The 23,449-nt window shown below is 39.4% G+C and overlaps 2 protein-coding genes across 3 annotated transcripts in view; one reads left to right on the top strand and one right to left on the bottom strand.

The window, feature by feature from the left end:
- Positions 1 to 5,202, bottom strand: part of LOC129107814 (unconventional myosin-IXAb-like) — a 140,894-nt gene extending 135,692 nt beyond the window's left edge. The window contains 1 exon segment of the mRNA XM_054619374.1: positions 5,144 to 5,202. The gene's annotated coding sequence lies outside the window, so the exon portion shown is untranslated.
- Positions 5,203 to 13,219: 8,017 nt separating this feature from the next.
- On the top strand, positions 13,220 to 21,131 carry psma4 (proteasome 20S subunit alpha 4). 2 transcript variants are annotated; one of them, XM_054619362.1, is made up of 9 exons: positions 13,220 to 13,275; positions 13,445 to 13,495; positions 16,417 to 16,459; positions 16,631 to 16,793; positions 16,989 to 17,066; positions 17,177 to 17,265; positions 18,353 to 18,483; positions 19,939 to 20,062; positions 20,873 to 21,131. In XM_054619362.1, the coding sequence occupies exons 2-9, from the start codon at positions 13,493 to 13,495 to the stop codon at positions 21,025 to 21,027; spliced, it is 786 nt and encodes a 261-aa protein (XP_054475337.1). In that variant the 5' UTR covers positions 13,220 to 13,275; positions 13,445 to 13,492; the 3' UTR covers positions 21,028 to 21,131. The 2 variants fall into 2 exon arrangements, with proteins under 2 accessions (XP_054475337.1, XP_054475336.1); XM_054619361.1 differs by having other exon boundaries at positions 13,223 to 13,275; positions 13,442 to 13,495.
- Positions 21,132 to 23,449: the final 2,318 nt, after the last annotated feature.

Genomic DNA, 23,449 nt, shown 5'->3' with positions numbered 1-23,449 from the left:
TGGACGTAGTTTCTTTGAATGTTACTCTCTAAAGAATATGTGAAACCTAACAAGGAGAATGTGTTTGAGAATTAACCTCGTCTGTGGATGAAGGCTTTTTAAAAAAAAATAAAAAAAGGAGCAAACGTGTCTTGTGAGATGTCTGATTCCGACTGAGGTCAATACGATGGACTTCACTAGAACACTTAAAAGACTCGGGGCATCAACACTGTGACAAGTCACTTTCAGTCTTCCTGTCACATGAGTGTCACAGAGGTCAGCGGGTCAGCGGGCGGCCACGACCAGAAGCATAAACAGCAGACGTTTGTCAGCGGTCACGGTTCCACTGAATGATCCAACTGGCTGAGACGATATTTTGTAGGTATGCAGGATGGTTTCAGATGCTAAAGCTGCTGAGTTCTTTCAATGCAGCTGCGTGCATGTGTGTAATAAAGTGGGTTTGTTAGGAGCAATAAAGGATAGTTAAGAGTGGAAAAAATGTGACAAGATGTGGCCTAAGTGAGCATCATCCATAAAAGAAAATGTAAAGAAGTGGCTAATGTTATATTTTGCATTTCTGAGGAAATGTTGTTTTGTTTGTTTTTTCCTCATTCATAGATTGAACTTATCAAACCTAGATCACATGAAATAAGGCTGGCATTATTCTATTTTCTATTTGTTTTTCAGTAAATCCGCGAAAAGACTAGTACTAAAAAATATATATAAAAAGGTGTCTGGAGAAGAAATGCAAGTTCAGTGTTTTAATAGTTTTTGGACATCAAATGGAGCTTTATGGCACAGAGGAAAAAGATACATCCGGCTTTGGGCACCCAGATAATACTTGTTTCTATGATCAATTCATTGTTGGTTTTGTTTCTTTCATGAGATTTATTGACAAAAAGAACAAAATAGAATACCAGAATGTATTCATATAAACAATGATAGTAAATGCCACATTCTGGAGCTCATCAGAAGTAAAGAATAAATGCTAAACTTACAGCCTGGCACAGCTGTATCACAAACATGCAGTTGCCAATACATACAAAGAACAGGAAGACACGTTGATTACTCCACTGTTAGCGGCCTCAGTTGCCCAGAATGCATTGCAGCCTCATGATTGTTTGTTTTTTGAATGAGGACTGTGAGACTTTTCCTACTCTAACTCCACAATCACAACAGCTTCACCCAAACAGTGCAAGATGATGAATGAGGAAAATAGGTACAACTGGAGAGTAAATTCTTACACTCCTTGTAAGCACTTAACACCACAGATCAATGATGCAACAGTGTACAAAGCAATAAAGGCTTTTCTTTAAATGTATAAAGATTAAAACTTTCTGTCTCCGTCTTACTGAAGCTCCAACATGTAAAAACAGTTTGAAGGAGTTGATTCAGATAAAAACATTACTTGGATGCTGTCAAACAATAATGTTGTGCAGATTCTCTGACAGACGCCACTGATAACAATGGAAACCTGATGCGTTTACTGTAGTATCTTCTCAAGTCCTCTCGTCCGTGTCAGGACAAAGACAGATGCTCTATAAATACACCTGGTTAGAGATGCATATAGCCGCACTGACATGGTATGTGAGACATTGACCTCATCCTGGTATTGTTTTACATGAAGCCTTGAGCTGCAGCAGGTATGAGCTCCATCTGACTGCTGAAGCAAGGACACTGGGAACCAGTAACAATGGCAGCAAAACCATTAATCATAAAGCCATCAATTCAAAAGGTCAGACAAAACAGGAATGTGGGTCAGTGGGCTGGTAGATTGAGATGCTTTTTTTTAGCCGTTTACAGTGGATGGACTCTTTAGCTCCTGTCTAAATCTGATGATGAGCTTATCTTCATGAGCTAATACAGACTTCATCATCAAAGCGTGTAGATTATGATTAATCTGTGAGGGAAGTGATTGAATGTCAGTTAGTATGAATAAAAGGTCAGCTATGAAGTCATATAGGACAGTTGTTTTTTCCCCATTTAAAAATATCAGAGAGCACACCTACCTGTGACTCATGTGTGGTATGGAAATGTAACAATTCACTTAAAGTGTTGCGCCCAACCAGCATTTATATTTATAATCACAAGATAATTGGAAAAAACAATAGTACTTATTCTAGTACTGATTTCTAGGAGACAAGGTTGGGAATTTAGTGCAAACTAAAGATTTTGTATACATATTTGTTTATTAGCAGGAATTCAAAAGGTTAAACTAGATTAAATCTATTTGCTGATCATCAACTGTCAAGTAGGCCATCTTTTAGGTTGCCTTTTTAATTCAAATTAACCTGATCAACGAATCAGAGAGTGAAAATAACATTAAACAGCAGCCTTTGTTTGTGTCTCATTAAAAGGTGCAAGATATGAGATTGGGAGCATTTTTGACTTTCTCTCAACATGTCATAGCTAACAGTGCTAACAGCGCTAAGTGTTTACCTAAGGGTGAACCAGCATTTGAGCGCTAAGCCTCCATAACAACGTTGTCGGTCGGGACAACGATAACCACTGTAACCGCCGTATGAGCACAGTGCTGAGCGGCGGCCGTGAGCGAGCCAGTGGTGCACGCTCACATGCACAAACATGCACTAAAACCATCTATGTCAACAGAGCAGGGAGAAGCTCAGATAACAACACACACACACACAAAGGGTGATCGGCTTAATTCTGTGCTCAGGTAGACTTAACTCCACTCTGTGTTTACATAGCAAAAAGTTGTTTGCTGCTTTATTAACGTTCAGAATGTTCAATACAGCTCTCTTAAAACAATCTCTAGCTAGGACCCAATAACATTACAGTGCAAAACACCTCTTTTCCAGCCTGTTTCTACCTGTTCACCATTAAAAAAGGCCACAATGCATCCTTTTTTGTGTCGATCCAGATCAAATAAACCAAACTGCAGGTGTGAAAGCACCTGGATTTGTATTCATAAATCATTTTTACACCAAATTTAAGCCTTTAAACGTCAGTTCTGCCATGAAATCTCGCTGGAGCAGTTCTGGTATTCAGGAACTTTCTGGATAAAACGTACTGTATATATGTAAACTATCATGTTGAAGGAGCAGAAGGACAGTATTGTTAAAGCTCAAGAAAATGCCAACGTTAGAAGTATCATATGTGTCTTCATTCTATATGAATTATTAAAATGAATGACATTCCAATTCCAAAACACCCTTATCCTTGTGTGTGATTGCTGCTGTGATGTTTGTATTGACTGTGACTGTGGATGCTCTTCTTCTGCCGTGACGTCTTCATCCGTCACACGTTTAAAAATGAAGCATTTTTGAGTTGCTTTCCAGCTGCTCTGCTCCGTTCACCAGTGCGTTCTCTGGGCAGCTGGAGCTGTCAGAGCAATGTTTTCAGTCCTGCTCTCAAGAGCTTAGCCAATTACATAATAACCCGAATGAAATGTTAATGTCAGCAAAGTTGACATCACATTAAGGGAATTTCTCCCCCTGACTGAATCAGCGGCCGGGAGAGTCAGACGAGGCGACTGCACGTCATCTACAGGAAGGTGAGAAACACTCATTCGCCCCGGCTTTTTTTCTAAATCCCCCACCTGTAATGACTTTATCCCCTTTCATGAACGTTTCCACACATGCAGCCACGGCTCCTCAGTGCTGTTGCCGCAAAACCAGCACTTTGGAGCCGGAGAAGGAGGAGCTTTTTGGGGCTTGTGGACAGAGACCTTGGGGGCACTGCTGGTCTGGTCTGGTCTGGTGTGGTCATGCAGGCCTGTTTAAACATGTCAACAGTCTGCTGCTGCTTTACTGAGTCTCGCAACTCCGAATAGGTAAATCCAACTGGACTGATTTGCTCTAATGCTCTTATTCTCTTCCATTTTATCCAAACAGTTTCTCCTCATTTACGAGATCAAAACACTTCATTTCGTGAACTAATTAGGAACACAATGCTTTAAACCCTACATGTAAAGCCTTCACTTTATAAGTTCTGACACTCAAATCACCCACATCTTCATTTGCAGACAATGTCGGTTTATCTTACGATTACCTCTTAGAATAATCCATTCATTGTTTGGTCATAAAACAGGAGAAATGACCAAGTTGACAACTTCAAATTGATCTTTTTGTGCATCCAACAGTCCAAAACCAAAACATATTTAGTTTAATATCATATATGACTAAGAAAATGAGCAATATGCACATTTGAGGAGCCGAAACAAGTGAATGTTTGGCACTTAAGAACGAATGACGTTGCAAATGAATCCGTTCTGTCCGTTGATCGACTCATAGAATACTCGACTGATCAATTCAGCTGCAGCCTTGACTATGTAAAGTTGCACAGGAGCGTTAGTCTTGTTGTTGTTGATCAACAGGAGATCACATGGTAGACTGTAAACCATTATACTAAACCACATAAACCTCCATCCATAGAGACACACAGTAAGTGCACAGCGGGCTGAACATCCTGGTGTCCAGCTGTAAAATATAAATAAATAAATAAATAAAAGCCTCAGCCATGCCCCATCAGGCAGCAGTGGTGTGATGTAAGCAGCCTTAACGCCTCACACATGATGAAGAATGTCACAACCTCCCGTCACAGCTCTCAACACCGCGTAGTAATGTGACACAAAACACACACACACAGAAAAAGGGAAAAAAACAACCCTGCAGCCTTTTCTTACAGCCTGATTCAGAGCCTCTGCGTCAACAAACCCAACCAGCTCTGGATGGATCTGAACAGTATCACCATCCATTTATACCAGTGTGCGTCACGTCTATTCCTCCTCCTCCTCCTCCTCCTCCTCCTCCTCCTCCTCCTCCTCCTGCTGCTGCACCAATGTGTCACACTCACACTCAAAAAACGGACGCAAACCGCAGCAACCAGATGTGGCGTCAAGCACGCAAACATCTGCAAAAGGCGCACATTCAGGCGTTATGTAAGGAAAACAGTGTGACATTCATCCGAGGCGACGGCGATGGAGGGGGTGAGGTGAGGAGGAAGAGGAGGAGGAGGAGGGAGGAGGAGAGGCTGGAGCCCTGGGTGCGTGCATGGGCTGCTGGAGGGGTATTTGGGTATTTGGACCAATGTGGATCCATTTCTTTCCCACATCTGAAGAGGCTGCAGCTGATGGTTTGGGACACTATGAGGGAGTTAAATAATAGAGAGAATAATAAAATGAAAAGAAAAAAGGGTGTCTTACCTCCTCCAGAGCTCTCCTTTTTTACTGAAGAGGAAGAGCAGCCAGCCGTGCGCCTCCTGTCCAAAGCTGGGTTTTTTCTTTTTACCGCAGGGAAACGCTGTCGTGCGTAAAAGTCCGCAACACGCACCCCGACGCACAGACCTCCAAACGCGCACTCCTTATGATCCAGTTATCTGTGTGCATGTGTGTGTGTGTGTGTGTGCGTGTGTGTGTGCATGTGTGGTAGTCCGAGGAGCTTCTGTTTTGGGTGCTCCCGTCACGTCGTCCTCCTCTCACAACTCTCTCTCTCTCTCTCTCTCTCTCTCAGTCTCTCTCTCTCCACAATCGCCTGCCTTGTCTTACAGCGCCGTGCACTCGCACTGCGCGTCCACGTGAGGGCCGTAGGGGTGGGAGCTATATCACATTATGTTATTTATGGGAGGACATCTCCTCTGTGTGAAATAACAGTAATTGGGGTTTTTTTTAAGTGAATGATCAATTCAATTTAGGATTATTATTATTATTTTATTTTTATTTTTTTAAATGGAGGGATTGTGTAAGGATTTGATAACAGGCTGTGTCACTCAGCACATGACTGACATGACATGTGGGGTGTGGCCAAAACTGAGGACATCCCCTCCCCCACACACACACACACACACACACACACACACACACACACACACACACACACACACATAAAAATGCATGTGAGATGAATCAGACTGTAAAATCCCTTTAATATTCCTTTTATTTTATTTAAATTGTGTATCTGTGAGGTATACTAGTAAAAAACATCTCCAAAATGTTTTATTCTGCTACTTGTCTTTACAGTTTCCCTCTAGAATTGATTAAATATAGAGAAATACTAAATGCACAATTACTACTTGTTTTCATGAACAGTATTCAAATCAAATTGAGGCTCAAAGACTTAAACATGTTTCTATTTTTACCCTATAGTTCACTGTATGTATCTATTTATTGATTCATTCCCTTTGCTTTATCCTGTTTTATACAGTACTCTCTATGGGAACCATGCAATATTTAATTTAGTGATATAACAATGTAAGATATATAATGCACAAAGACTTGGCAGTTCAAATGATCGAGCCTTGGAGGTGATGACAAACCTTTTTGTGCCACTGATGTTATATTTTCATTGTTAGCCAGCTAATGATTAGCATATAGCTCAAAGCACTGTTAGGCCAAAGGACAGCCGCACAGAGCTGCTGTTGACCTTGAGGCTACATGGAAGAAGCTTTTCTTTGATGAACTGATCAAGTACCCGTCCCTGTGGGGTCAGGATTCAAATGTAGATTAGTGATTCTGATATTCTGCAGCTTTGGACATGTACACAAACACACACTGACTCTTAGTGGCTTAGGATTGGAAGATCAAAACATGTACCAATCATCTTTATACATGTAATGTAATTGATGGATTCAGGCAGTCTGCTGTATGTGTAGGGGGAGTACATAAGAAGTGAGTGTCTGAGGTTGTTTTTTTGTAGAGACAATGGAGTGTTTTTGTGACTTAAAAATGAGTAACAGTTTCTTTCCTCTGTGAGACGTGTTGACAACTAGCTCCCTCTGAGTCAATACCGCCTACACACACACACACACACACACACACACACACACACACACACACACACACACACACACACACAATACACCACCTCTTCAAATTAATCTGTCAGTTGAAAAGTCAGTGTCGTTTAATTTTCGTCATCACCGTTGGTGTGTTCAGTGAAATTCAACTCTTTTTGAGATTACACAGAAATAACACACATGATAGTGAATCTAATTAGAGAAGATTTAGCAGCAGATCTCATATAAACTGCTCCGGGGCAGCTTACTCCTGACAGACAATACCTCTGCTGGCGTGGGATTGACACTCTTTACCCTCAGTGTGTGTGTGTGTGTGTGTGTGTGTGTGTGTGTGTGTGTGTGTGTGTGTGTGTGTGTGTGTGTGTGTGTGTGTGTGTGTGTGTGTGTGTGTGTGTGTGTGAGGGGAGAAACAGATCGCACACACTCCTGTGGCGGGTTTTGAAAACATCCCACCTGTTTTTCATGGGATCGGTTTCCAGCCTGGTGACATATTTACCAGCCAGACATTTTTGAAAAGGAAATCCTCCCTTCGGCCCTCAAAGTTGGAATCCAACTCCGTGTCAGGGGGCCCTCGGTGTACACATTCAGGCCAGCGTCAGGGTCCAAAATGACAGGAGCTTCTCATGGAATAACAGAGACAGTAGCTGAGGGCAGAGGGAGGGCTGGTGGAGACAATGGAGTAGAGAGGTTGAAATGATGGGGAGTGTAGCCAGGAGGCCGACAGCACTCTTCTGTCAACTAGAAAACTGAGACGGGATGAATAAAAAAAAAGACAACAAAGGGGCCTCTTGGTATTTTACCAAGTGTGACATTTGGACATTTATTTTACTGTAATACAATCCATGTGCAAAAAACTTGATTGGATTTGTGTGTAAATTAATCTCACGGTGGAAATCAAGGAAAAGATTGGCATTTGGTAAATACACTTTTATGCTTGTTTGCCAAGAGTTAGATAAGGAGATCGGTATCACTCGCTTGTACGGTAAATATGAAGCTACAGCCAGCAGCTGGTTAGCTTGAGTAAGCATAAAGATGTGAACCAGGAGGAAAACAGCTGTTAGCCTTCCTCCAATTCAAGGGTTACAACCTTTGCCTACTAAAACCTCTAAAGCTAACTCTAATTAATACATTATATAAAATTGAAAGCGTAAAAACCACAATGTGTAGCTGTAAACCAGTGTTTATGTTAAGCTAAGCTAACCGGCCGCTGACAGTAGCTTCATATTTAACACACAGACATGAATGTATATTTTTTTAAACATACATTTTAGTTAAGTCAGTTTTTTTAATGTCATCTTTCATGAATTGGGTTTTAGCAACCTCCACATTCAACACTTAAAACGGTCACATTGTGCGTATATTTTCGCAGGTTTCAGTATTTTTAGAGTATATTAGAAATAGAATTCCTTTTAGCCCAACAATACAAATGAATAAACGATTCACTCCTTCACTTCCCACATTTTAATTAAGTTGGGCAATATAACAGTGACTCTTTATTTTACTGTGTGTCATTTCCAAGAAATAACGATGTAACCGGATACTAACTACAGTGGAAAGTATGACTTGAGTTAGAGTCTAGTTGAGTTCATAGGCAGCTGTTTGAATATAACTGATTAATTAACTAAATAACGTCTAAAAAATATACCTTTTAGAGACTTTTGTGTTGAGGAGTTAGGGTGTAAGGGGGTCTTCATTGCCTTTAGACCCCAAATAGGCTTTCCAGACGCATTTGTCACTCCAGAAATGTCAATATTCTTCTTCGGGATTGAGAAACTTCCTGACTTGTCACCCATCACCTGAGATGACACACTGTTGTTCTGATACCTGTCTCAGTTCCCAGCCATGATTCCGTGGAGATGTCCTCATTTCAAAATTCACTTGTAGTTTCGTTTTGTGTCAGTTTACCAATGATGTCCCATGATCAGGCTGAGCAGACAATGTGACTCATTAAAACACGGATAATAACCACTTTGAAACACAGATTCATTGGGTACAGTAATGTGGAAAATAAGACACATAGAGAACTGATTCTTTCCCAGATTCAAAACACCAAGTGGAAGACTGTCCATCTTTCGGTTTGGGTTTATTCTTAATGTGAATCTTGATATAAATTGTCTTTATCAAGGCCCACAAGAAATTCACTTGAATATGAAGCCAATTTTATGAAGAAATGGTGTCCGTGAACTAAGTACCGTTAGCAGGCTAACTTTTTAAGCGGCTAAAATGATTAAGCTACTGTTACATGAGTTTATCTAGTGATGCTTCAATTGGTGCATTTTACAACAGTACACCTAACGATTTAAACAAAAACTATTGTTCATATTTGGAAGTTGATTTACATTGAAAATAAAAAACCCAGAGCTACAGAAGTCTCCTTCCCAATGTAAGTATATTGGGAAAAAAGTATTTTTGGTTCCAATGGCATTACGCAACAGACCCGGAAGTTGGGTTTCACCTTTAGGTCTTAGGCTAGCAAGCTACAACCCTCTTGACTGCATCTACCCAGACCTGAAATAAAGGAAAAATGAATGAAATACAAAAAAGAGGAGAAAAGGAAATATAAAAATAAATAAAAGAGTGAAATACATTAAGATTTAATTTGTTTAATCAACAATAATCAATATTTTTTAAACCAACCGTTTTCAGGAGAAAGTTAACAGAAAGAATTACGACTTATATTCATGTTATATTTTTTGTTGTCTGATAACTTCTTAATATATTTTGTCTCTAAAAGTTATTGACAACTCCACTCAAGTAACTAATGCAATGCAGCAAGTCATAATGTTATTAGTTACTACTGTCTGCATTTAAAAAGATCTACGTGTCTTTTCCCCCCATTTGAGAAACACTGTATCATGCAATAACATCGTAAAGAAATATAAAAACTTGTTTTTTGGGTGGCCTATTGACCTTCTACTGCGAGCAGATGGAAGTAATTTAAGCAGATTTTTCTGGTTCAAGGATTGTTGGCAGTTTTATAGACGTGAAAGTGAAATGTTACAGAGCATTAGACAGAATGACTGAGTGTGTGTATAAATGTTTGATGTATCTGTGGCTCTATGCCATCCTCCTCATAGTGATTGGTAGCCCGCCACCCCAGCTTTCTATATTTCATCTGGCTGCTGGGCACCTTTTGCCACCACGATAATTTTTATAGGGGCCAATAAAAATCCCCTTTGAAGCTGGCCTCCAACGCTGGCAGCTAAATAATGATTAAAATAACGTAACCCCCCTTTAGTGATAGCAACAGTTTAGAGTCCAGGAGAGACTGGATAGTTCACATCCATCACTCCGCCTGTATGTCAGAACAATGTGGGCGATTAAATCATAGAAAAGATGTTTTGGGTTCAGCTCAAATGTAAAAAATAACAAATGAGAACAATGTGAGAGCTGTGTCGGAGCCTTTTAAAAGATAAATATGGTGAAGGAGTTATAAACTCTGTATCTTCAGGCCGATCCAGGAGGATCTGTGAGCCAGCTCCACAACCAGGCCAGCAAAGCCAATGAAGAACGCAGAACGCTCCTCGTCGCTGGATAAACAATGCAGTGTTGTGGGTTTGTTTATTGAGGTGCTGCAGCTGCAACTCTCCACTTTACTGCGCCAATCCTCGGAGAGAACAATGTGAGGATGTGATTATTTTTGATAATCTCAAGGTAAGCTGCTAGGTCTTACCTTGAGAACTGAGAGGAATGAATCTGAAAAAGAAACAAAGAGGTTTGTTCTATGCTCTCAATTTGACTAATGTATCAATTATTGGCTAATTCTTATCGTGAGGCTCCTCTAAAATATAATGTATTCATATAAAGTATATACAGTAGATCTATTTTGTATTTGTACTGGATCCTCACATGACCTTCAGGGGGAGTTTGACATATTTCAGGAAATGAAAGATGTTAAAATGTCTATTTTGAGGAAATGTATATTCAGCAGACTACCTGGCTGACAGAAGAGATGACTGTTCACGTGTCATTAATTAGAATCATGATTCATGTTGAATGAAAATAGTTTCCAAGAATAGAGACTAAGCGCACTGTCTAATTGAAAAGGAACCACACATGTGCACACACCACCACCACCACCACCTGACCAGAGAGGTTGGAGGTCATAGGTCAAGGGTCAGCTTCAGCGCAGACAAACCTCTGATTCAGCAGTTTTGAGGACTTTTACACTGAATATGATTCTTCATTGGTCACTTTGATAAAGTTATTTCCAGATACAGTGCAATAAATCCCTACAGGTATAATCTAAAAGGAGATGGGCATCGTTTTTACCACACATTCAAGCAGAGGGGGCCCCCTGGTGGTGGAAATGATTAATTACATAAATAAACAGCCTGCTCTTCTGCAGCCAAAGGGAGTTTTTGCTTTACATAGAAATATTAGTATGAGTAGAAATCAATCAAGAAAATAAGCCACTGGTTCTCAATTCGATTGCCAATAGTTTCATCGTCAATATTTTTGATTCCCCTCTTTCAATTGAAGCACAATTAAAATCTTTCATCAGCTTTCTCCATCGCATGCAAAGGGCCTTAACCACACCATGTTACTTTTCACCTGGATCACATAATCCCCAGCCTTTTCATTAACATAGCTTCTTTCTCTTGTTTTCCATATGTACAGTAAGGTGTCATTGCATAAAAGGCACTAAAAAAATCAAATTTAGAATTATTGTTATTTTGTGAAATGAGTTAAAGTAACTTTGTGATAGGTCTCAGATATGTAATTAGTGCTATTTGATGTTGCTATAAGAAAGAGTTTAAAAATTGTGAAGCTGTCTTAAAACAATACTCGTCCATATGAGCATTAAAACAGGTTGTGCTCGCTCTAATCAGTCCTGCTGTTCATACTGTCCTTTAAAGGATCCATTCCTAACACATTTCCAATGAAAAGTGACGGTGGACAGAATCCATCCTTGTTACTTTCAAGAAATATATTCCAAAGTGTATCTGAAGTTATTATCAAGCTTCAGTAGTCAGGCATCAATCCAACAGATTGGGTGTCTTTGAATATAACAGTTTTAGTACAACTTCCCTCTTTTAGTTTCCTTACTGAGCCGCAGTGGAGGGGAAGTAGCACAAAGAGGGAATTACTAAAAAGACTGAAACGTTCTCCTATATTCACCATAATAACAGACACTGAATGGCATTAGAAAGGATTCTGGCCCGTGTGAAGGAGGAATGACTACAGCAAGCAAAAACCTGGTTCAATATGCATATGTGTATCTGACTGTTAAGAGGGACTAGTTTGTTGTTAGTCCACCATTTTGAAATGTTGAAACTTGAGATTTATACACTTTTAGTTTAGTTTGTGAAAGCAACTTCAATCTGAGCGGCAACAAAAAGGAGAAATCTTGTATTTCCTATTTCATAATATGAAAACTGAAGGAAGTCAAGCAACAAAGTGCAACGTAAGATCTAAGAATCAGAACTCTCATTTATTGGAACCACAATGACTTGAGTTTTGACTTGTGCTGACATCACATTTAGTTTAGAAAGAATGTATTGGCTTCAGGGAAAATAAAAGAAATGATTAAATCTTGTAAAAATAAAAAGGCCATAAAAACTGTAAAGGCATGTGTCGCCTGAAAAATTTAAATTGATTAATTAATTATAAAAAATGTTTTACATACAGTACCAGTCAAAAGTTTGGACACACCTTCTCATTCAATGGATTTTCTTTATTTTTTTCTACATTGTAGATTAATATTGAAGACATCCAAACTATGAAGGAACACATATGGAATTATGTGGTAAACAAACAAATGCTCAACAAACCAGAATATGTTTTATATTTTACATTCTTCAAAGTAGTTGAATGAGAAGGTGTGTCCAGACTTTTGACTGGTACTGTATAATATATATATATATATATATATATATATATATATCCATATATATATATATATAAATATATATAAATATTTGTTTGTATATATACCATATATTATATATCTATATAATAAATACAGTATATATATAAATCTATGTAAAAATAAATATATAAAAATATAAAGGCATGATTGCCTGAAATATTAATATTATTAATTATACATATATATATATATACATACAGTACAGTACAAAAGTTTGGAACATACATTCAAAAATAAATATTTTAAAAAACATTGTAATGAGGTGTGACATCCAAACTATTTGACATATGGTACTGTACAAACAAATATACAAATATATATGTTTTATATTTTAGATTCTTTAAATAGTTGAATGAGAATGTCCAAACTTTTATATGTATGTATATATATATATATATATATATATATATATATATATATATATATACAGTACAAAAAAAGATATAGTTAAAAATAAAAAAAAACATATGAGAAATATGTAAACTTATATATATATATATATTATTTATATAATTACATACAGTACAGTACAATTTATAAATAAATAAATAAATAAATAAATAAATAAATAAATCAATAAATAAATAAATGCGTGTCGCGCCTTTATGTCGTCGACGCGACGCCTTTCTGTGACGTCATCAAAACGCGCCCGGCAGAAAGCTCTTCCTGCGGTAAGCATTTTGTTATTTTATTATTATTTTGACGACTAAATATCACAAACACTGTGGAAAAAATAACATAAACGTCTTCTGAAAAAAACCATTTATTAAATATGTTAGTTTCTATGTGAGAGCTTTAAACTACAGGTGTTGTAGTTCATCTGTTTCTCTTTCACAGCAGTAGGTGACCAAGCAAGTTCTCCACAGCGGAAGAGTTTAACCTGCAAACATGGTGAGAGATCTGTCACATGATGATTAGTGTTTGTATTAATGCTGTGCTGCTTCCTTTTCTCTCATGTTATGATAAACACGTGTTGACATAAAGGGTCAGTAAGCTGTCTGGACACCATGAGCCTCCACAACAACAACAACAACAACAACAACACCTGGGGAAGGATGCTCCACATCTATGCACTGTTCTGGAGGAAGGATGTGCATACTCCTCTGTAGAGTTCAATTTATTATGGTTTATTTTGGCTGGAGATTGCAGGGTTATATATATATATATATATATATATATATATATATATATATATATTATATATTATATTCAATTCAGTTTATTTTGTATAGCCCAGAATCACAAATTACAAATTTGCCTTTACAATCTATACACATGCACCATCCTCTGTCCTTAGACTTAGACACTCACCTCCTCTGTCCTTAGACACTCACATCCTCTGTCCTTAGACCCTCACATCCTCTGTCCTTAGACCCTCACATCCTCTGTCCTTAGACCCTCACATCCTCTGTCCTTAGACCCTCACATCCTCTGTCCTTACACCCTCACATCCTCTGTCCTTAGACACTCACATCCTCTGTCCTTACACCCTCACATCCTCTGTCCTTAGACCCTCACATCCTCTGTCCTTAGACCCTCACATCCTCTGTCCTTAGACCCTCACATCCTCTGTCCTCTGTCCTTAGACCCTCACATCCTCTGTCCTTAGACCCTCACATCCTCTGTCCTTAGACCCTCACATCCTCTGTCCTTACACCCTCACATCCTCTGTCCTTAGACCCTCACATCCTCTGTCCTTAGACCCTCACATCCTCTGTCCTTAGACCCTCACATCCTCTGTCCTTAGACCCTCACATCCTCTGTCCTTAGACCCTCACATCCTCTGTCCTTAGACACTCACATCCTCTGTCCTTACATCCTCTGTCCCCTCACATCCTCTGTCCTTAGACCCTCACATCCTCTGTCCTTAGACTGTCCTCACATCCTCTGTCCTTAGACCCTCACATCCTCTGTCCTTAGACACTCACATCCTCTGTCCTTAGACACTCACATCCTCTGTCCTTAGACCCTCACATCCTCTGTCCTTAGACCCTCACATCCTCTGTCCTTAGACCCTCACATCCTCTGTCCTTAGACTCTGTCCTAGACCCTCACACCCTCTGTCCTAGACCCTCACATCCTCTGTCCTTAGACCTCACATCCTCTGTCCTTAGACCCTCACATCCTCTGTCCTTAGACCCTCACATCCTCTGTCCTTAGATCCTCTGTCCACCCTCCTCTGTCCTTAGACACTCACATCCTCTGTCCTTAGACCCTCACATCCTCTGTCCTTAGACCCTCTGTCCTTACATCCTCTGTCCTTAGACCTCACATCCTCTGTCCTTAGACCCTCACATCCTCTGTCCTTAGACCCTCACATCCTCTGTCCTTAGACCCTCACATCCTCTGTCCTTAGACCCTCACCTCCCCTGTCCTTAGACCCTCACATCCTCTGTCCTTAGACCCTCACATCCTCTGTCCTTAGACCCTCACATCCTCTGTCACATCCTCTGTCCTTAGACCCTCACATCCTCTGTCCTTAGACCCTCACATCCTCTGTCCTTAGACCCTCACATCCTCTGTCCTTCACATCCTCTGTCCTTAGACCCTCACATCCTCTGTCCTTAGACCCTCACATCCTCTGTCCTTAGACCCTCACATCCTCTGTCCTTAGACCCTCACATCCTCTGTCCTTAGACCCTCACATCCTCTGTCCTTAGACCCTCACATCCTCTGTCCTTAGACCCTCACATCCTCTGTCCTTAGACCCTCACATCCCTGTCCTTAGACCTCACATCCTCTGTCCTTAGACACTCACATCCTCTGTCCTTAGACCCTCACATCCTCTGTCCTTAGACCCTCACATCCTCTGTCCTTACACCCTCACATCCTCTGTCCTTAGACCCTCACATCCTCTGTCCTTAGACCCTCACATCCTCTGTCCTTAGACCCTCACATCCTCTGTCCTTAGACCCTCACATCCTCTGTCCTTAGACCCTCACATCCTCTGTCCTTAGACCCTCACATCCTCTGTCCTTAGACCCTCACATCCTCTGTCCTTAGACACTCACATCCCTCCTTACATCCTCTGTCCTTAGACCCTCACATCGGCACAGGAAAAACTCCCCTAAAAAAACCCTTTAACAGGGAGAAAAAAAGGAAGAAACCTCTGGGAGAGACAGAGGAGGGATCCTTCTCTCAGGATGGACAGAAAGCAATAGATGTCATGTGTACAGAATGAACAGCATAACAGAGATACAACACATTCAATGTATATGACATAAATGATTCATATAATAAGAGTAGTAAGCAGAGTAACGAAGGAAAAAAATGAAGACTACTTATAACAGCAGCAATTATTGTAGTAGAATTATAATTATGAAATAGGGAATAGTAATAGTAATGTGATTAATAATAATAATGGAAGTAGCAGTGGGTGTCAGCCGGCTCACAGCAGGAGGCACGACCACGGTCCAGGTAAACCAACGATTCATGGAAACCTGCAAAGCGAGAAAGCAAAAAGGAGGGAGAGGAGAGGAGAGAGGAGCTTGTCAGATGACAATTCTCATCTGCCGGTCTACGAGCTACTGAAAGACGTTTCACACTTCAGTTTCCATGGAGCCATTATGTCAACAAGCAGATTTAGTTATACTCTGCTCAGCATCCACTTGCTTATTATTGAACTACAAGAAAAAGAACCAAAAACCCTTCTTCAGATAATTAAAGAGTAACCGTGAGCAATCCCAAGAGAATTGTTTACAGTTAAGATATTTATTAAAAGAAACTAAATAATCTGAACTACTTGTGGTCTGTATTTGGAAGTTAATTAAATTCCAAATTAGCTTTTAATGTGTTTTTCTGTTTCCTTTCAGTCACGTCGGTATGATTCCAGAACGACCATCTTCTCACCGGAGGGTAAGAGCTCCTGAATAACGTAACTGATGAGGCTGCGAGTTAGAATTTCTTAACCATTCATATAACTTTTAACTTGTTAAAGACTCTTGTTTTTATATATTTTTTTATTCCTTGCCTCTTCGTGCTCTGTTTCTTGCATCGTGTCTTGACAGCTCTGTGTGTCTCCTGCAGGTCGTCTGTATCAGGTCGAGTATGCCATGGAGGCCATCGGCCACGCCGGCACCTGCCTGGGAATCTTAGCCAATGACGGAGTGCTGCTGGCCGCTGAGAGGAGGAACATTCACAAGCTGCTGGATGAAGTGTTCTTCTCAGAGAAAATCTACAAGCTGAACGAGTGAGTTACTTCTGCTTCAGTCTTAGAGTTTAGACTTTTTAAAAAGGGCATTAGGTGTTTGTTTTTTTTTGTTTTTGTTTTGGGTGACCTATTTCTTTAACAGCTTGTATTAGCCTTTGATTGTCGTCACATTTACAGTAGAAAAATCAAATCAAAGTCTTCGCAATGATTCCTCATCTTCACATCTCCTTGCAGAGACATGGCGTGCAGTGTGGCGGGAATCACATCAGATGCCAACGTACTGACCAATGAGCTGAGGCTTATCGCACAGAGGTAAGGTCCAGTCTGATCGGCTCTACGTTAGTTTTGCTGCAGCCAAATGCTTCTTGTGGGTCACATTTCAAACGTGGATGTAATTGTGATGATCCGTGTTTCTGTTGCAGGTATCTGCTGCAGTACCAGGAGCCAATCCCCTGCGAGCAGCTGGTCACGGCGTTGTGCGACATCAAACAGGCCTACACGCAGTTTGGAGGTACGAAGCAGCGCCGCACAGCTCTGTCATAGCAGGAGACAAGGGTTTAATCTGCTTGCAAAGTTTACATCCTGATGACACAAGCTTTTTTTTTGATACTCTTTACAATTTTCAGTTTGAGTATTTGGCCTTTTGGTATTTGAACTGATAATTGTAAAATGTCCTGATATACATTGTTTTGCCGCAGTCAAATTTCCTGAATCCCTTCAATCGACGTGGCGAGTGCAAAGTTAGCTTCACCTGTAGTGACACTATATAAGAGCCAGGTTGAAAAAAAGCATCTTGCACTTTTGAATGACTATGCCTTCTTTTTTTCCAAACGGATAGTGTTGTATAGATGTTACATTGTCAGTTATTGTGATTAAGATTATAAATCACGATCATCTACTTGCAGAGTTTACGTTTTACTCACCAGTTCTTTTTGATAATCTATACAATCTTTTTCAGTTTGAGTATTTGGCTGTTTGAGTATTTGGACAGCTGTAGCCTTCTGCTGCTGGTCCTGATGTACATTGTTTTCTTCAGTCAAAATTCGGGTGTTGCAGCAGCTCAAGTACAGAGTAAACAGATTAAGATAATAAATAAAATATATTATACAATAAAATAAAAATAAAATAGAACTATAAGCAGAATAAGACCTAGGTTGAGAAAACAGGAACTTTCCTTCTGCATGTTGCACTTTTAAATGATTATGCCTCCTTTTTCCAAACGAGTACGTTGCATAGTTGTTACATTGTCAGATATTGTGATTAGGATTATAAATCATGATCATTAGTTTTGATTATTTCAGGAAATGTTTCTTCTCCAACTGATTAACTCTTTGCATCTTAACTTCTTAAACTCAAGGGATTCTAAAACTAGAAATAACTCAAATTAAAACTCTTGTCAGCAGGCCCTCTTACTAATGGTCATATGAAAGTGTTGTCTTGGGGAAAATACAAAGTTACGAAAACTACTGAACATCATTGTTCAAAAGTATTGCGTTTTCTAAAGAAATTCCAAGTCAGGACCACCACATACCCTCAACATGAATCACTGTTATGAAGTCACCGTGTGTGTGTGTGTGTGTGTGCGTCTGTTCTCACAGGAAAGCGTCCCTTCGGAGTCTCTCTGCTCTACATGGGCTGGGACAAACACTACGGCTTCCAGCTCTACCAGAGCGACCCCAGTGGAAACTACGGCGGCTGGAAGGCCACGTGCATCGGAAACAACAGTGCTGTAAGTCTCACAGGCTGCACAGCTCTCGTCCAAGAATTGTTTTACCTGGAAAAAGAGTTACGCTATCAAGCAATCAATGTGTGTGGAATCTGAATATTTGGAATTGAACATAGTGTGGATTTGTACAGACAAAACTGAGGGAATTATACAACTGCTGTTCCACACAGTGACACTAGAGGGTGCTGTTGTACAGAGTTTTTTTTTTTTTTTTAAACACATTGGCTGGACCCTCAACAGTAAACAGACTCGCTGTGGCCTACTTAGTGCAGACTCTCGGGGCACCTAATTGTGTAAGTCCTGATTCATGGTGGCTTTGCTTATCTCTGTGGCTTTTTCACAGGGCTGCACACAAAGCATTGTGGGTAACAGAGCTTCCTCAGAGCTGTTGGGTGAACACTTCTGTTCATGAGGCCCTTCGGTACCCTGAGTGCATGCATGTTTAGTTTAGGCATCTACAGCGAGGAAACACACACACACACACACACACACAACACACACACACACACACACACACACACACACACACACACACACACATTCCTGGTAAAGACAAGTTATTTACAAAAGCACCTTAGCCGTTAAGAGAGGTCCTAAGGTGAAGAAAAGAGGAGGAAAAAAAAGCAAATGGTGGAAAAACAAAGAGGTAGGAGAAATACCATGAAACGCCACAGATTAGATCATGCAGGGTGAATGTTTGTGGTCGGTCTCATTACGCTCTCATCTCCCGCCCACCGCTTTAAGGCCTGAAATGATTGTGGTCACTGAGAGATTTGGAAACTGGAAGACCGTTCACTGGTTTATAGATTTTCACACAAACCAACATTGACCAGCAATGACAGAGACTGATGCGAGCCATCTTTGTACGCGATAATATCAAATATAGTAATGACTAAAATGACCAGGTTGGTAAATAAATATCAGCATGTGAATAGTCTGCTGCACAAGTGGGCCTGTGTTCTCAAGGATTTTGTAGGCCACTTTTAAAGTCTGGCTTTATTTAATTCATTTTACAGAGATGTTCATGCCATAAAATAGTATTATTTATTACACCAGGTCCGAAGAGAGACTTAATTCTATGAAGTTGCCGATTTGATTTTACTGCACATTCTATGCCAATTATCACTAGGAGTGCATTTTTTTTCTTTCAACCAAATACACCTCTTTAAAATGATGAGTCATCCTCCCCTCCTCACTGAGGTAAAGGTTTCTGTCGCTTTGTTTTTCAGAGTAGCTCATAGAAGTTTCCTAAATCACTGCTAAGCTACGAGTCCTTGCTAGAATTTGGAGGCAAATCTTTCTCCGTGTTTGTGAATACGGCTTCTGATCCTGACAGTGTTGTCGTTGTGCTCCACACAGTGACCACCAACGAGAGGGATGATGTGTTTGAGGGTGATTTTTACATTCTTTTCGTTTGTTTACTTTGTCTCTTTTGTTTTCTTCTTGGCCGGCTCCCAGGCTGCTGTCTCCATGCTGAAGCAGGACTTCAAGGAGGGAGAGATGACTCTTTCCACAGCCCTCGCTCTCGCAGTCAAAGTCCTCAATAAAACCATGGACGTCAGCAAGCTGTCTGCAGAGAAAGGTGCAGATCTGAGTAGATGGAAAGATGTACAGATGGGACTTTTTGTGAAGAGATGGGAAACTATAGATATGTTTCGAGCAAATCAATGTTATGCCTTCTTGATATTTAGATGTCTTTTTCAAGAGAGACCTGAAAACAAAAACACGTTTCAGTCAAGCAAACAGACAAAGTGTTTTTCATTTTTTAACACTATGATTGTGATGTTAAAGAGGCGTCTTATAGTAACAAATCCACAGAGACATTTCACAGACTGCAGATTCCCTCAGCTCTGTGGAGCAATTTGGTGTCTTTGAACTCATCATTTGACTGTACAGCCCTTAACTCTACTGCCAACAGCAAACCGACAGTTAACAACTAGCAGGTGAACACAGTGGAGCAAGTAGCAGCTAAACAGACATATTTACCTCAAAAGCAGGTGGAGATCAAAAAAGGAAATATTGCACTCGTATCTTTTAATTGTCTGTCTGGTTTTTAAACAAAACATGACTTTTTCTGCACAACCTTTATACAAAATGACATCTATGTAAGAGGAGTTTCTACAAGCTAAAAGCATGAATATATAGTTATCCTCTCAAACATCTGACTGTAGGGAATAAAGATTTGTGGCACAGGACACCAAACTCTTTGACGGCCGGGGTTAAACCTGTTGTGTAAGCAGGACAGGTGGACATTATGCCGTGACCTCCTTGTTCCAAATATGTTCTACTGCATCGAACTGAAATATACAGTATGTCAGAATATAGGTACAAAGCACAAATGTACATACTAATACATTACCTTCTCTCACTCTCTGCGTGTTTGTTGTTTCAGTGGAGATCGCCACTCTGACCCGCGAGAACGGCAAGACCTGCATCAAGGTGCTGAAGCAGAAGGAAGTGGAGGTGCTGATCAAGAAGCACGAAGCCGAAGAGGCCAAAGCGGAGAAAGACAAGAAAGAGAAGGAGCAGAGAGAGAAGGACAAGTAGTGACGCTGCCCCCACTGTGATGAGTTTTTGTGTGTTAGATAGAGTGTGATTCTTCAGGTATGTTTGCATTTGTGATGTTTCTTAAAATAAATCCAGATGATGAATTATTGACTTGATTTTTTTTGTGTGTGCAGTTGTTCTTATTGGTTTCAAATACGTACTCAAAGTTCAAAACGGTACAGTAGAAGTTCTAGGTCATGAAAAGTCCTAGAATATGTCCAAAAAAAGTCATTAAAAAGTTAAAGTACTTCAAATTAAGTCTGAAAAATTCTTTGTATAGTATATTAAAAACAAAAAAAAAAGAAAGTAATAATGTATGTCAAACAATCTTGGTATCGAACGTCGGGAAAGTCATTGAAAAGTCTCAGTATATTTATAGACAAAACAAGTATTACTTTTCAATCCTGCAGTGATTTAACTAATCTGGCAATAACAGTAGTTTAAGAAAACTTTGAAGGAAATTTGTCCATGGGCCAGATTTTTTTTAAGCAGACACTGGACTTCAAAATAATTTTTTAACAATATCACTTACTTACAAAATAGCTTTCATTAGCTTAAAACAGTGTGAACAGAATCCTAAAAATCAATATTTATCTAGATATAGAACTTACTTCACAATGGTTAGAATCTGCAGGAGCTATTGATCAACTTTTCATTTAGTCCTGGTTTAGAAAAACTCTTGAAGGAAGCAGAAAAATAAAAAAAGCCTGTTGACGTGTTTGTCCAAGAATTAATGTGACTCTCAAAGAGCCTCAAGCAGAAAGTTAACGTGAGAAAAATTGCAACTTTAAAAGGAACTTCCCCCCAAAAGTCAGAGTCCAACTCCACCCACTGCAGGATTTGGACAAATGAATGATAAAGAATGGACATGGGGCCGAGGAAGGGGGTGTGGATCTGTAAGGCAGGAGTTACTCAGTTTGCACTTTGATTTAAGGGTGTAAAAAATATTTTTCCATATAAATTAATGGACATAGAAAAGTCACAAACAGGTTCAGGGCAGATTTAAAACAGTAGACGGAGTGTTTCAACCCTGTTTCAACAAAGATTTGGTAGGAAATAATAAAGTTAACAGCAGCATTTATGTGTTTTATCACAGTAAAGTCATATCATTTAGTTTATAGCAACAAAAAAACAAAACATTTAAATGAGAAGTATATTTAATGTAGAATGGACTGATTATTGCACAGTCATCTTGATAACTTTCAGGAACCATAAACCTGTAAATGACTTCCAGATCCTTCCCTTACTCTTATGAGATACGTGGATCTACAGTTAAGATCCATATGGGATTAGAGCTAAATGTGCGTCTGTTTGAGGACAGATGATCTTAATTTGTTCTGTATGAATTGTGTAATGCATACTTTAAAACTGTTATGAAATAGAGATCACGATTACATACAGATAAACATGTTCCTCTTTGTTTAGGTTGGGATGCTGGGTGTTTTCCAGTCCGTGTTGTAAAAACAGGAAGTTACTTTTAACTTTCAATCAGACGTTTTCTTGGTTTTATTAGAGTCTGGTTAATAAGAGAGATGGTCAGGAGGACAGTGAGGTCAGTTCACATTTTGATCATTATATGGTTATTAATTCAAAGTGGATGTGCACAATTTCTTTTTACATTTTGTTAGACAAAAGCAGCCTTATGCTAAAAATGTTTTCCTTCATCAGTCTTCACTCAACAACCAATAATGAGAAAGACAAAACAGAATTTTAGAATTGTTCTGCAAATTTACTTAAAAGAAAAATACATTGTCTTGCAAAAGCATCCAACCCCTTTTGGTGCTTTTTCTATTTTTTTTTGCCTTAAAACATGGAATTAAAATGGATTTCAATCTGGATTTTATGTTACAAAATAGTCAAAATTGTTGAACTGGTGTGAGGAAATATTATTCATTTCATTTATGCATTTCATTTCTGTGGCATTCCAAAGATTTGGTCCATCATTCATGGGATTACAAGACACCCCTTTTTTAAATACATCTTATGGTCTTGCATATACAAAGCATGTCAAAACAAACTATTAAATATCCACAAATGATCTTGGTAGTTGCCTTTTTTCTCTATAATCTCCAAATAACTACCAATTTTATGTTTCACATGTAAACAGCCATCTGCGTCTTTTTGCATCATTCATATTAAAAAAATCCATAACTTTTTGTTATCTTACTTAACAAAACATCACTTTGTTCACAGTTTAAAAAAAGTTAGAAAACTAAATGGAACTCTTTCTTAATCGGACAACACATCGGATTGATCCGCTTTTCTTCTTTTATATTAACATACCATCCACCTCCTTTGTTACGAACCCCTAAAACAACATCTGGTGCTACCAAAAATCTTTAGAAGTCACATACGTTCACCTGTGATCACATGTTTAAACAGTGCACCATTGAATCAGTTATTGCACAATGATGGGAGAATA

This window comes from Anoplopoma fimbria, chromosome 19 (assembly GCF_027596085.1).
Source record: "Anoplopoma fimbria isolate UVic2021 breed Golden Eagle Sablefish chromosome 19, Afim_UVic_2022, whole genome shotgun sequence".
NCBI classification, from domain to species: Eukaryota; Metazoa; Chordata; class Actinopteri; order Perciformes; family Anoplopomatidae; genus Anoplopoma; species Anoplopoma fimbria.
This window is presented reverse-complemented; position numbering and strand designations above follow the sequence as displayed.

What these genes read in the sequence shown, in the direction of transcription:
- psma4 (XM_054619362.1), top strand. An exon ending in AAAATCTACAAGCTGAACGA is followed by an intron (nt 16,794 to 16,988) that starts GTGAGTTACTTC and finishes ATCTCCTTGCAG; the next exon opens with AGACATGGCGTGCAGTGTGG. An exon ending in GGCCTACACGCAGTTTGGAG is followed by an intron (nt 17,266 to 18,352) that starts GTACGAAGCAGC and finishes CTGTTCTCACAG; the next exon opens with GAAAGCGTCCCTTCGGAGTC.